The sequence below is a fragment of the Euphorbia lathyris genome, chromosome 9, assembly GCF_963576675.1.
Source record: "Euphorbia lathyris chromosome 9, ddEupLath1.1, whole genome shotgun sequence".
NCBI lineage: Eukaryota > Viridiplantae > Streptophyta > Magnoliopsida > Malpighiales > Euphorbiaceae > Euphorbia > Euphorbia lathyris.
This window is the reverse complement of record NC_088918.1, coordinates 13,756,159-13,771,233: the sequence shown is the minus strand read 5'-3', so window position 1 is coordinate 13,771,233 and position 15,075 is coordinate 13,756,159. Positions and strand designations below refer to the sequence as shown.

At 34.4% G+C, this 15,075-nt stretch overlaps 1 protein-coding gene and 1 non-coding gene across 2 annotated transcripts; both read right to left on the bottom strand.

Annotated features, from left to right (window-relative positions):
• Nucleotides 1-963: 963 nt before the first annotated feature.
• On the bottom strand, nucleotides 964-1,037 carry TRNAT-AGU (transfer RNA threonine (anticodon AGU)). Its single transcript has one exon. It is a non-coding gene; the product is annotated as a tRNA-Thr (tRNA).
• Nucleotides 1,038-1,822: 785 nt separating this feature from the next.
• Nucleotides 1,823-6,523, bottom strand: LOC136206618 (syntaxin-43-like). The gene is made up of 8 exons (XM_065997749.1): nucleotides 6,081-6,523; nucleotides 4,984-5,260; nucleotides 4,540-4,629; nucleotides 4,181-4,258; nucleotides 3,943-4,020; nucleotides 3,583-3,648; nucleotides 3,412-3,492; nucleotides 1,823-2,372 (listed from the first exon to the last, which is right to left on the bottom strand). The coding sequence occupies exons 1-8, from the start codon at nucleotides 6,278-6,280 to the stop codon at nucleotides 2,268-2,270; spliced, it is 975 nt and encodes a 324-aa protein (XP_065853821.1). The 5' UTR covers nucleotides 6,281-6,523; the 3' UTR covers nucleotides 1,823-2,267.
• Between the last annotated feature and the right edge of the window lie 8,552 nt (nucleotides 6,524-15,075).

Here is a 15,075-nt window from a genome sequence, read left to right as displayed (position 1 = left end):
AAAAACCTTATTTCGAACTGTAAAAGCTATAATTTTAAACACAGATTAATAACACTTTTTTAACTAAATTAGATATTCACAACAAGCAATGACTTAATGTTACAAAAAAATAAAACATTAGAGGCTCAATGTGTCTAAATAAAAGATGAAGAGCTTAATGCATAAAAAAAATAAAAGAAAATCAGGGGCCTCAATGTTATTCTTCTCAATAATCGCAAGGGTAAAACTGACAATTCGATATTTTTTAAATATGTGTAATATTGCTATAGCAAAACTGTAAAAACTTTATTTCGAGTTGTGAAAGATATAATTTTAAACACAAATTGACAACACTTTTTTAACTGAATTAGGTATTCACAACAAACCAATTCAACAAGCAATAGTTTAATGTGACAGAAAATAAAATATTAGGGGTTTAATGTGTCTAAATAAAAAATAAAGGGTTCAATGTATGAAAAAATAAAAATCAGGGGCCTCAGTGTTATTTTGCTCAATAATCGCAAATAAAATATTAGGGGTTTAATGTGTCTAAATAAAAAAATAAAGGGTTTAATGTATGAAAAAAAATGAAAAATCAGGGGCCTCAATGTTATTTCGCAAATAAAATATTAGGGGTTTAATGTGTCTAAATAAAAAAATAAAGGGTTTAATGTATGAAAAAAATGAAAAATCAGGGGCCTCAATGTTATTTTGCTCAATAATCGCAGGGTGAAACTGACATTTACTAGGAGAAATTGAGGGAAAAAGAAATATAAAGCAGAATAATCACAAGGGTAAAACAAAGGGTTTAATGTATGAAAAAAATGAAAAATCAGGGGCCTCAATGTTATTTTGCTCAATAATCGCAGGGTGAAACTGACATTTACTAGGAGAAATTGAGGGAAAAAGAAATATAAAGCAGAATAATCACAAGGGTAAAACTGACATTTATGAGGAGAAATTGAGCAAAAAAAGATATAAAGTTGCTTTCATTGAGAGTCGAACTCAAGACCTCCCGCTTACTAAACGGGTGCTCTAACCAACTGAGCTATGAAAGCTTATTGATTACTTGTGACAAATTACAAAATTTATACGTACTTTTTCTTACAATTGCGTCCTACAATTTTAATTTTGTAAGGTTCAATCCATATACTTTTAATTCTGTAACAAATGTATAGCTGGATCGTTAAGGGGTGATATCAGCTTGGTTCAATTCGAAGTTATATAGAAATTTGAAAAATTAAATGAAATCTCCGTTAGATCTAAGCTTATTAAATCTAAGTGATTTCAATACATTTAAATAATCATTTAATTATTTATCATGTAACACGAATTATAATATTTGTATTTAATTAATAAAAATATTATAATATTATAATTGTAAAGAGTTTTAAACTATTACTGTACATAATTTATTCACCTAGTGAATATTTAAAAAAAACATATATATTTGATAAAGGGCATTCGAGAATATGGAATTGCATAATGTTTTGATAGTGTCAAATTGGCAAGGTGTCAGAATTCGGTTGCTCATTGTTTAGCTCGGGCGTTCAAGCTATGCTAGTCCTTTTGTTTGGCAGGAAATGCCTACTTTTGTGCTATGACTATAATCATGTTGTTTCTTATCAATACATCAGTTAAAACTCTTTTTCCTTTTTCCGGTTTTGTCGAGAAAGGTTTTTTAATAAGACTAACTTTAAGTCGAACCACCTGAAACCACCCATTCTAGAGTAAACTCCGGTAGTTAGAGGTGTAACAGAACTCCCATGTAGCCCTTTTTCCGACATATATTATCGAAGACCTATTTCAATAGGTATTCTACAGCAATGCTTTAATAAAAGAATTGTTCATAAATTCAACCTATTTTTATATTAATCTGAGAACTTGATACAAGTAACAAAAAGGGCCTCAATCTCCTTGAGAAGAGAAGTGATGAAAATAAACCACCAAATTCCCCAAGGAAATCAAAAGAATCAATTACAAAGTATGTAATATCTCTATACATTCTCGTAGGTGTGAAAATTTCTAACATAATAACACGATTTACAGAGATAATCCGACTGACACGACACCATTGACACTATTATCATTTTTCTAATAAACATTCAATCTCCCTATCCCCCTCACAAAATTAAGGGTAGTTCGATTAGTCTGATGCGAACGGAGACATTCTCGAGCTTTATCGGTTCTCTATTCGTGCTTGAAGCGTCTCCGTCTATGAGTGTGCCAATGTAGCAGGGAAGTGTGCAAGCAATAATGAGAAAAGAGTAATTGTATGCTAAAAGAAATCAGAGAACTTCCTTGAGGATTAGTAGAACCAACATGACAAAGCACATAATAACAAGAACTGATGCACACATCACCATCCCTCCTTGTTTTTGTGTTCTTTCAGCCTGCAATGGGAAAATATGAGTAGCAGAATAGAAGCATCGGAACATAGTTATCAAAGGTGCAACAGAGGCGCAAAATGGCGCTGCGCTGCAGGCATGTCGCATTAGAAGCCAAAGGCGCAATTTTATAATCCAGACCATTTTTTCAGGGTTCCAAGTTAATAAGTGGTTGTTTCAATCTAACCCTACTTCAAATGCTAGGCCTAGGACAATGGAGAAGGATACGAAAGCACCATCTTCTAGTGTTCGAGAAAGAACACCTACAGTTTTTCGAGATGATGAGGAAGAAGAATCTGGCTTTGTAGACTATTACCTTGAAGATGAAGAGGATGAGACTAAAAACCGTAAGGCGAATTTGATGTTGGAGATAGTAGTGGTGATGAATATGGGGTTATGGACTATGGAGACTTTAATCTCGATGAAAAGTAGTTAGTAGAGTATTAGTTGATAAACTTAGGATTTGGTTGAACTCTAGTCGTTATATTTTGAATTTATTATTATGAATTATATGATTATGGAAGATGTTGTGCGGATTTAGCAAAAGATAAATAAACGAAAAACGAAACACAGATTTTACGTGGTTCACCAACATTATGTTGGCTAGTCCACATGCAGAAGGAGAATAGCTTTTATTAAGGAGGCGGAAATCAGATTACACATTAGGGTTTACATTAAGAGAGTGTTTATAGTACTCAACCTATCCTAAACCGACTTGCACCCCGTTGCTTCCTGTCGTAGTGTGTAATACAGATTCAAGGCATTACGACAGAAGAGTTAATAATTAATTTGGAATTTCTTATTTGCTAGAATTTGTGATTAAGAATTTAAGAATATGAAAATTGGATATGATTTAGTATTTGACTATTTGTTGCATTTAAGAAATGTTAATTGTTGTTGTCTATAATTTTATATATTATTTTTCTTCAGTGAGACACACGCCCATGCCTTGCACATAGGTTTTGGAGCCTTAGTGCGCCTTGCACCTTTAATAACTAAGTACTGGATCATAAAAGAAATCAACAATGAGGATAACGAATGGAACCTTTCGCAACTGCTTAAGCCCCTCTTCAACCGTAGTTGCCACGTTCTGAATGTTGTAATCTATTCTATCAACAATAGTACCCTGTTTTGAAAATCAAAATCAATTAATATTATGGATGATATTAAGAATGGGGTTTTGACTTAGCAAAAGAGAATTAGCAGAGCTCCTAACCTGATCTATGACAAGAACCGACAAGTCCTTCATAATCTGAGCAAGCTCATTTACTGATTCCACAACCTATAAGGAATAAATAGAAATTATTTTATTCAATGAAAAATACTGTTAGGTTAGTTTCATTAAAAAGCGGCCTGGTCGCACTACGCGTCCCCGCTGAGCGAGGGTCCGGGGAGGGGTCCCACCACAAGGGTGTACTGGGGGCAAGCCTTCCCCTGCCAATTTATTTGGCAAGAGGCCGCTCCTAAGACTCGAACCCGTGACCTCTTGGTCACACAACAACAACGTTTACCGTGGTGCCAAGGCTCGCCCTCTGTTAGGTTAGTTTCATTATCGAAAAGAAATTCGATGACTAGCCTGCTGGATCTCTCTTTCCCTTTCTGCTGTGAATGCTTCATTCTTTTTTAGCTTGGCCACGTGATGCTCACTGAACACCTAATATGTCATTCATATATAAAGCAGTAGTTAGGGCAGAATAAAGCTTTACCATGACCATTAAATTTGCAACTACAATATTATTCAGATAATGTCTCTTCGGCTAATTGATAATGTAATGATAACAGTTAAGCATGAGAGTTGTAATAAACGAGCATACCATATCATCCAGATCGTCGTCATCTGTTCTAGATCTACTGTCATTTAGGTTCATCTCTAAATCAACCCCATCTTGACCCTGCATCATCAAATAAAACATGAATATATGAAAATGCTGGAGTCGTATGCTTTAAGCAAAATTGCTAATACATAAAGCTGGAATTTTCAGAAAGCAGAATTAAAAAATTCCAGTTTTTCTTGGCCAAGAACATGGCGCAGATAACGAGCTCCAGAACTAAAAATGAAAAAACTGAGATGGCCTGATAAAGAGAGGCAGCTAGTTATAGATTTCTCTCTCTAAGGTAAGTCAACTTTCTCCAATTTAAATAGTTGAATAAGAAAAATTGAATTCTTCCAAACCTCTTTTTGTTGCCTGAGACGCTTTAGGTAAGTTGACTGTTTCTTACGAAGTTCCATCGAAAGATTCTGAAGGTCAGTGGCAAGAGAGCGCTGTAAAGAAAGTAGCTTAACATTAGCGCATTATGGAAGTATAAAACCACCACCATGTATGCATAAGTTCATATGTGCTACAAAAAATGTGAAGCTTCAATGAGTGCCATATTGGTAGCCAAACGCTAATTTCAACTATCACTGTGAACATTTGTACAGGCTCAAAGAACTCAGTATAAAAGAAATCTTGTGTTTATTCAATATACAAGAGAAGATGGCAGAGGAAGAGCAGAGATCCACAAACATGAGACCACCGTCATATGTTAAATTGACCATGACTTGCAAAAATTGGGAGATCAGAATGTGACTCGATAGACTTTTACAACCACAAAATATAACAGTTATGGTACATACCTGTACATTTTTTCTCAAATTTGAATCCTCAGAAGACCCGGCAGGATTAAGTCTCTGTAATTTTCTCTCTGATTTCCTTATGAGATCAGTTATCTCTTGAGTTAGACCCTCAATCAAGCGTTGATCTTCCTTGCCATCTCCAAATGAAGGCATCAAAGCTTTAGCATGAGCCTTGGCTAATTCAGTCATTTTTGTGCGTGCACGTTGCACGTTTGCAGCTATATCTTCAGATACATCTACCCAAGCTGGCGGTAAACCAACTGTAAGTGCACCTTTACTGTAACAAGCATATGTTTTAACTTCATCATAAAAAGTCTTACAAGTTACAACAATGGTTCATAGTTTAAAAGACTAAAAAGTTATAAGATGCTAGAATCTACAAAATGTCCAGTGACTGTTACCATGTTATCCTTCACAACTAAGAACAAGAATACATATGTCAACAATTCAGTATCTCACTCTCTCTTTATCAATGTTTGCTCTGTGTAAAATTCTACAAACAACTTGTCCAAAGTCATTGATAGAACTCCAAAAGTAGCAACTAGCAACTAGACATGACTTTAGAACTATGTTGCCAGCAAACTGAAATCGAAACGAAAACGGACACTGGAACGTCACTTCTAAAACATAGCCCTCAAGACATAACGTTCAAACAAAAATAGAAACGAGCACGAAATGCAAAAATGCTATTGAAGAGGTGTTTCTATGCAACATAGCTTTAGAACCATCAAGCATTTCAGGATTACAAGATCCAGCATAAAACATCTCAAAGCAATCAATCCTGGTTACTAATCCGTGTCACAAGCTCACTACAAGGCAATGTCTCTTATAATTGTTCATAAACTAATGCTGCTAGTTCATTCCACATTCTTCTAATCCTTTCCCAATTCAGCTATCCATTAACTTAAGCATAAATCATAATCGAAATTGATGTTTTCCAAATCAACTCATACGGTATACACTTCAATTTAGCGAGCCAAATAAAATTAACAAACAAAAATCACTCACAGATCTCAGACTCGGCATATCAAAGCATAAATCTATTTCTTTTCTTTTCTTCAATTTTCTTATTCTGTACATTAATTACGCATACGTACCCTGAATTTCCGGGATCCTCAGTACTCAGAGGAGCATAAGACCGATTGGGAAGAAGCGAAGCGCTCACTAACTCGATCACCGGACCTCCACCGGAGCTTGTCGAAGTTGTGGATTGATTCGACAATCCCGTCGGAACTCTAACGCTCTTCAACGCATCTCTATATTTCTTAAACAACAAGGTCTTATTCCTCGTCGCCATAACCAAAAACTCACAATTTCAATTTTGTTTTTGGTAAACCAGGAAAACAAGAGATTCAAATAAAGATTCAGATCTGTATATATTAGATATCTCGTTTCGTAATTACTCGACACAGAGTATGTTATCTGTTCGCCGGATATCGGGGAGAAGGAGTTTACGTCGGCGGACGGAGACTGCCCGGCGATGCTGCAAAAGTTGAAGACAGACGGAGGGGCGGGATGGAGGTTAGTTAAGGAAAATAAAATTATAAGACATTTGCTTGCTTTCGTTTGTTGGTCCAACTGCATTATTTAGAATTGTCTACTGTGGGGTCCATGATCCATTCCTTAAACGGGTCAAATTTTCAGTCGGGTTTTTAGATGGGTTAATATTTTTTTAAATATGAATTTCTGCTTAATTTTCCCTTAGATTTGTTTAGTGGGCTTGGATATCTGCCTGGCCCAAACCCTGTTAATTGAATGATATTATACAATTTAATTCCCAGATTAATTTATTTTTTCATATATCACAAATAAATTATACCTTTTTTTATATATATAATTTTTTTCAATAATGTACTTATATAATTTTATATATTTATACTATATATAATAGCAGAAGCAGAGAGAATTGATAAGAAATGTTTGCTTAGTTGGCATCATAGTAAAAAATATATGAATTTAAATTATCTATATTAATAATAATTAACAAATTGAATATCGTAATTACTTTATTAATATTATAAATAGTAGTTCAGTTTTATTGTTAAAATAAATTTATTATATAAATTTCATTAAAAAGTTTCATCAATTCAAAACATTGAATTATTAATAGCATCTCAGGTTTTATATGCAAATTGAAATATTCATCATCTGAATCTTTCACAATTATTTTTTCATTATTAATTACTAATTCACTTTTGTGTAATTCTGTCGTTTCTTCATCACTTGATGAAAATTTTGATGAATCTAGAGAATTTCTATTAACAGACATTGAATTATTAATAGTATCTCAGGTTTCATATGCAAAATTGAAATATACATCCTCTGAATCTTTCAGAACTATTTTTTCATTATTAATTACCAATTCACTTTTGTGTAATTTTGTCGTTTCTTCATCACTTGATGAAAATTTTGATGAATCTAGGGAATTTCTATTGACAGATGCAATCGACTGATTTTATGTTCCTAATCAATCTTCTTCTTCTTTTTCTTCTTCTCGAAAATGGTAAGGTAGTTGCTACCAGTGGGTTGATTATATTTGGCTGATTATATGCAAAATAAGGCAATGAAGTGGTGGATTTCCAGCCGACAGTGGTAGTAATGGAAGCGGAGGAGGGGAAAAACACGCTTTTGCTATTGAAGATCAATCTTATTTTTCTTCTCCTATATTAACTTCATTCTAATGAATTTGTACTTATGATTTTCTATTTCTTGGATGATTGATTGTGTTTGTACATTGTTACGATTTTGGATTTGTTGGATCATTTTTTGTTTGTCATTTTTTTAATCAAGTAAGGTTGTAGCAAATATGAGAATACATTTTTGTGTTCTTCTATTTTTTTCTTTTCTTCTATTAAAACTAATAAATCTTTGATGATTAATCTGTTGATAGTAGGCGCTAATGGTGATGAAAGAGCAAGAAGATGAAGGTGGTAATAAGGGATGAGAGAATGAAAGTGATATAGACATTACATATTTTTATTTGATGATTTTCACCTTCCATTTCAAGTTTTTAATTGACTTATTAAGTATTTATATTTAGCTCTTTAAACAAGTTTAGGGACTAACATGGTGCCCTTTAAAGTTCAAAGCCAATTAATTTTTTCATGACAAGTTCAGCCAATTAATATATTATTATTATTATTATTATTTATGGAAGTTATTAGTCATAGCAGTATTCATGGTTCATGAAGTTGCTTTTATAAAATTATAAGTTTTAATTTATTATACATAATAACGGAAGCATCTAGGATTGATAAGAAGTGTTTTAGAAGTCTTTTCGCTTAGTTGGCACCGTAGGAAAAAATATATGAATTTAAGTTATCTATATTAATAGTAATTAGAAATTTGAAATATCATAACTAATATCATAAATACTATTTCAGTTTTATCGTTAAATAAATTCATTAATTACACAGTTTATACAAATTACATCAAACCGTTTCATCAATTCAAAACTTTGAATTATAAATAGCATCTCATGTTTCATATGCAAATTGAAATACTCGTCCTCTGAATCTTTCAGAACTATTGTTTCATTATTAAATACTAATTCACATTTGTGTTATTCTGTCGTTTCTTCATCGCTTGATAAAGATTTTGCCGAATTTAGAAATTTCTATTTTTTTTTTGGTAAGAAAGGAAAGGAAAAAAAACAAAACCAACAAAAAACCTACACCGGGATCAGTCTAGGAAGGCTGACTCCAATCCTATCCTCTAGGAGAGAAGGCAAAAGAAAAGAAGGAGGAACAGATAGGGTAGAAACACCTAACATTCTCCCATGCCCAGCAGCTGCTAAGCGATCCGCCACGCGGTTTTGCTCCCTAAAAATATGGGAGAAATTAAGATACTCAAAGGCAGGACGAAGCCTCAAAATAGCTTTGATGAGATTCTGGCTCTTCAGACAAACATATTTCTATTCACAGATGCAATCGACTTATTACAAAATGTAGTAAATATTTTAAAATCATAAGATTATATAGAAAAACATATTATACAAGAATGGAAATGAATGATCTTTGCAAACATGTCAATATGGACAATAGATTAACAACTTCCAAAGAGTTTTCAATTGACATATTAAGTATTTATATTTAGTTCTTTAAACAAGTTTAGAAACTAACATGACACCCTTTAAAGTTCAAGACCAATTAATTTTTTCTAGACAAGTTCATCTGATTAATATATTAAGTCTATTGTTATTATTATTATTTATAGAGGTTATTAGTCATAACAGTATTCATGGTTCATGAAGTTGCTTTTATTTTATTTTTTGGTAGGCAAAGGAAAGAAAAAACAAAAACCAAAAAACTAAATCAGAAAGAAGAGAGAAAAGGAAATCCGGAGGATTCTGGAAGGTAGAGACACCAAGTAATCTCACATGGCCCTCAGCCGCAAGGCGATCAGCAACCTTATTCTGCTCCCTGAAGACATGCCCAAAGCTGATGTTGTCGAAGGAAGAACATAACCTTTTAATCCCTTTTAGTAAATTAAGGTTACTCAAACATAACGCCTTATTATCGGAGATAATTTTAACCGCTTCAAGGTTGTCAGATTCCACCAGAAGATTTTTTAAGCCCAGACTTTTGGCGAGTCTAAGCCCGGAGAAGATTCTCCAGAGCTCAGCAGTGAAGGAAGACCCCACTCCCAGGTTCTGAGCAAAGCTAGACACCAAGCACCTCCCGCGTCTCTCAAGACTCCACCCGCAGCAATTCTACCATCCAACAAACAAGAGCCATCAGTATTCAATTTCACAGCCCCTTCTCCAGGTCTGCTCCACCCCACCAACTGGGTCACATTCCTCTGGAAAGTATTAGACAAGCATTCCTCTTTAAAGCTCTTAATAATAGAATTAATTTTTCTAGAGAAAAAAGCAAGTAAATTAGGAAAGATGATTGCTCCTTCTCCAAAGATACCGGTATTTCTCCACTGCCAAAGCTGGTGACACACAACAACAAAGAGGATATTTCCATGCTCCAGCTCAGGTAATAACAAACCCTTAACCCCATCAATAAACCAATCACTACCCGGATATGCCAAGAGATTCGGAAGTAAATGGCTCGGGAGAATTTCCTTCCACACCTTTTTACTCTTCTCATAGTCTACCAGAGAGTGGCGGGTAGTTTCAGCCTGAACTCTATATCTACTACAAGTATCAACCTCCATTAAATGGCGTCTTTTTCTTTCAACGTTCGTGAGTAACCTGTCTTTAGTACCTAGCCACATGAAACTCCTAATGCGATAGGGAACTTTCAGGGTCCAAATGTTCTTCCAAACGACAGAAGGAGGAGAGTCCAAGTTTATAAAGAAAGCCTCAAACGCAGATTTACAAGAATAGGCCCCATTGTTCGTAAGGGACCAACATCGAAAGTCCCCATCTTCCTTATCACTACTCACCTTCACTCCCCAAATTTTCAGGAGTGTTTCCAGATTCAGGTAAGCCTCAAAGTTAGACCAAATCTAATCCCCTTCAGAGTCCACCATATCCGCAATCCTTCAATCACGAACCTCCAGGGGCAGAAGAGAAGAACACTCCTCTAATAAAGGCTTCGGCCCCAGCCAGTCATCTTTCCAAAAGCTAATAGAACTGCCATTTCCCACCGACCAACCAATCCCAGAGCAAAACTGTAAAAACACAGCATTCACCCCTTTCCATAAGAATGAACTATTCAGAGCTCTCTCTCTTGGGCCCCCAAAGACTTTATCCTTTCTGTATTTACCACATAATAACCGAACCCAAAGAGCCGACGGGGATTGCCACATTCTCCAAAGAAGTTTCATTAACAGGTTTTTATTATTGTCCCTGGCTTGTCTAATCCCTAAACCCCCCCCCCCCCCCTTTCTTTTTATAAAATTATTGGTTTTAATTGATTATATATAATAGCGGAAGCAGAGAGAATTGATAAGAAGTGTTTTAGAAAATTGAAATATCATAACTACTACATTAATATCATAAATACTATTTCAGTTTTATCGTTAAAATAAATTCATTAATTATACAACATATACAAATTCTATCAAACAGTTTCATCAATTCAAAACCTTGAATTACAATAGCATCTCATATTTCATATGCAAATTGAAATATCCATCATCTGAATCTTTCAGAACTATTGTTTACCAACAAATGTAACACCCTAGCCGTATAAGTAATATAAGTTCTTTGTCACAAGATCTCATAGTCATTCAAAGCATACATAAACACATACATATATATAACCATTTATGGTACAGACTTTATTTATGATTACATATATTACAGACTATGTTTATATTTCACCCAAACTTCAAATATTCTACATGCTGGGAATGAGAGGAGAGAGCGCGAGATGGAACACATGCAACCAACCTTTCATCCATGCTATCTACAATATCTGAACCTTCTAGAAACTCTTGTTCATTTACTTCATCAACCAACTGAAAAATTTAGTGATTTATATGAGTCGCCACTCAGTGAATATAAACACTCAATGAATTATAGATCACATACACATACACACGTACAAATTCATGCATATGCAAATGATAAGCCTTTTATTAATTTTGTTATGACACCACCAGTTAGACACTTCCTGGGATCAAGTAGCAGGTAAACGGTAACACATGGATTGTTGTACAGCCTTGTAATTTCATAATTTGACCTTTCGGCCCATGTAATCAAGTAGGTCATGTAAATGACCATATAGGCCCAAGTAGTCCATATATTTGACCATATAGGTCCAAGTAGTCCATATAATCAAGTAGTCATAAGTGCCTAAACTGGTATGTCACAACGTCATTTACGTTTTATGCAACATGTACATATACTTTGCATTTAAGTCATTCCATCACAAGTAATTCAATCAAGTATCAATTCCCATCAAACATGGCAAAACAATTCACAATATCATAAAGTATCAATTCATATCAACATGTCAATCACAACTTCAGAAGCCAAAATATTCATATCATGTTTATACTCACAACTAAGCCGCTAACTTCCTTAACGGCGACTTGTACCTTCCTCCGGAATATCTTCAAAGTTTTGCGTATATATAAGTATAATTTAACATATGATTAAAAAGACATAATTCTTTATTTACCAAATTTCATTTTCTTTTTCTCCTTTGATTCCGTAAACTTCAAGATCACATAATATTTCTCAATAACCCGTCAATACCAAAAACCTTGTAACTCTTTCTATACTAAACCAAATGACATAATTCTTATTTTGTTATACTCCTAACTCATATATGAAGATCATATTAAAATTTTATAATTTTTCCAGAACCACCCGATTTATGACACAATTTCTTTTGAAGTCCTATCTCAGTATCAACTCGCATGTACCAGTTTTACTAATTTACTCATAACTTAAAACGTATAACTTCTATTTCTCTGATTCTTTTTGGTAAGAAAACTAGACATACATAGGTATAACATATCCAAATATCAGAATTTTAGGAGCTCTAAATAATTTCCAGTAAAATTTACAACCTGACCCTGTTGCAGCACCTATGCAACACAGTATATCTACACTTCCTTAGTGAGTTTCTCACTACTTACTTATCCAATACTAACCAAACTTTACAGGGGCTTACTCAATACATAAAGGATCAATTTTCATTTTTATACCTTCCTCAAATTCGGAACCTAAGATGTCCCAAACTATACAAAAAGAAACAAATCAAGTACACAGTTCAGATTAGACCTAGTCTGATTGATACTATCATATCTCCTAGTATACTTACCCAAATATCATAAAACGAATTTTGAAATTTAACTAAGACATAAACTTACAACTTTCTCTTCTTTAAGCTTCTCAAAATCAGAATCTAAAGACACGAAATTGATTTTACAAACAATTGAACAACATACCTTCTTCTTCTTCTACCTCTTCTTCTTATCCTTCTTCTTCTCTTCTCTTCTCTTCCCTTTTCTCTTTTTGTTTTTTTGTTAGGAGTTCTTAACCAAAAGGGTTCTGGAGAAATCTCAACCCTTTTCCCTTTTTTTTATTATATTTGTTAAATCATTATGTTTATCCATCTAGGTTACCATTTTTACGAATTTGTCCAAACCAATTTTCGTATTTCCAACTGCATCCTCTTTCATTGTTACACTTCTTATTAGTGTTAACTCATACTATAATTAATCAATTATTATTCTAATTATGTATTTGTTAACTACTCATCTAGTTTATGTGCTTTGAAGACACATTTACCTTTATTTTCTACATTTACACGTTATCCTGATTTTACTCTCTATTTGAATATATCATGGGGTGAATGACATGTAAGTCGACGTACAATTATTTCTAAATTCGCTAAGTAATATCGTGTAATGCATGTGTCTCATCAATGTCATGAATGCCTAAGATTGAGATGTTACATTTCTCCTCCTCTTTTAAAGAATTTCCTCTGGAAATTCATTACCTGATTCGTGAAATAAGTATGGGTAATGATTGTTATAAGCAAATTCTATCAAAGCAATATATTCATCCCACGCACCTTCGAACTCTAGAACACAAGCCCGAAGCATATCTTCTAATGTTTGAATCGTTCTCTCTGACTGGCCATCTGTTTGAGGATGAAATGCGGTACTAAAATTCAATTTTGTGCCTAATGCTTGCTGTAAACTCATCCAGAACCGTGATGTAAATCGTGGGTCTCTATCAGATACAATAGACAATGGTACTCCATGAAATTGAACAATTTCATTCACATACTTCTTAGCCAAATTCTCAAGTGAACAGCCCCACCGTATAGGTAAAAAGTGAGCTGACTTTGTCAATCGATCCACAATCACCCAAACAGCATCATTCTTGCCTGGAGTTCTTGGAAGTCCATAGAAAAAATCCATAGTTATTCTTTCCCACTTCCAAACTGGTAATAACAAAGGTTGCAATTTTCCCACTGGAGCTTGATGTTCAACTTTTATTTGTTGACAAGTCAAACATGTAGAAACATAGTCTGCTACATCTTTCTTCATCTTAGGCCACCAAAAATGAGTCTGCAAAGTATTGTACATTTTTGTCATACCGGGATGCATGGCGTATGGAGCAGTATGAGCTTCTTCTAGAATCTCTTTCCAAAGATTATCAACTGTTGAAACACCTTTCCAAATGATTTTGATTTGACAAAATTATTTAAGTAAAATTAAATATATTCTAAACACACTAAGTTTAGATGCTTTGATTTATTACACTAATGTGTTTGTTCAATGTTGAGTTAAATTGTTTATAAGACATAAAGACTAAAAGGCTTAAAGCCCAATACGGAAGTCAAAGCCCAAGTCAAACAGATCAAGACCACTCGGCCCGCGTGTGCAAAACGCTGTCGTTGTGTACAAAACGCAGCTCAGCGAAAGAAGGATCGAGAAGACCTTCGTTGAACAACTTCGGAACGAAGCTGCTGAGTTGTATCGACAAAGAGTACAAGACAGCAGCTGAGCAAGAACAACTTCTAGACAAAGTATTTCTACTTTGGGTAAAGTTCAGAAGACACAGAAAGCTGTCTAGTTGACCTTACCATAAATGGAGAGACATTCTGCCGGACTGACTAAAAGTTGCTCAGCACTGACCGAAGACAGAAGATACTTGAATCTGATTGGCCAAGAGCACTGAGCAGGACTGAGTGACAACGACAGGAAGCCGTTTCCCTCCAATGATTATTTCGAAATTCGAAATGACTGATGCCTCAGACGTCTCTATAAATAGGGCCTTTCAGTTGCTTCATTTAACACAGAACTTCATCAAGCCATTACGCTGACCAAAATTCTACTCAAAGTTCTGTGAGAAAAAGCAAAGCAAATACTTACACCAAATTCTATATCTTTCGTGTAAAAGTCTAGAGTGATTATTCAATCATCTAAGGTGTCTTAGCAATTGTTGTTTAGGACAAATCTTTATCATTTCTAGAGATTAGAAAGGAGAGGCTGAGTACTCGGTTATAGTACTCAGCGAGAGATTAGGAGTGAGTAGAGGTATAGAGGAAGGTACTCTTGTTATACTCAGCTTCTAAGTTGTAAAAGGTTTGATGCTCTACCGTAAAGAGCTCAGTAGAGAATTCGAAAGCTCAGAACGTGTTCCGGGGACAGGACGTAGGCTTAGAGGCCGAA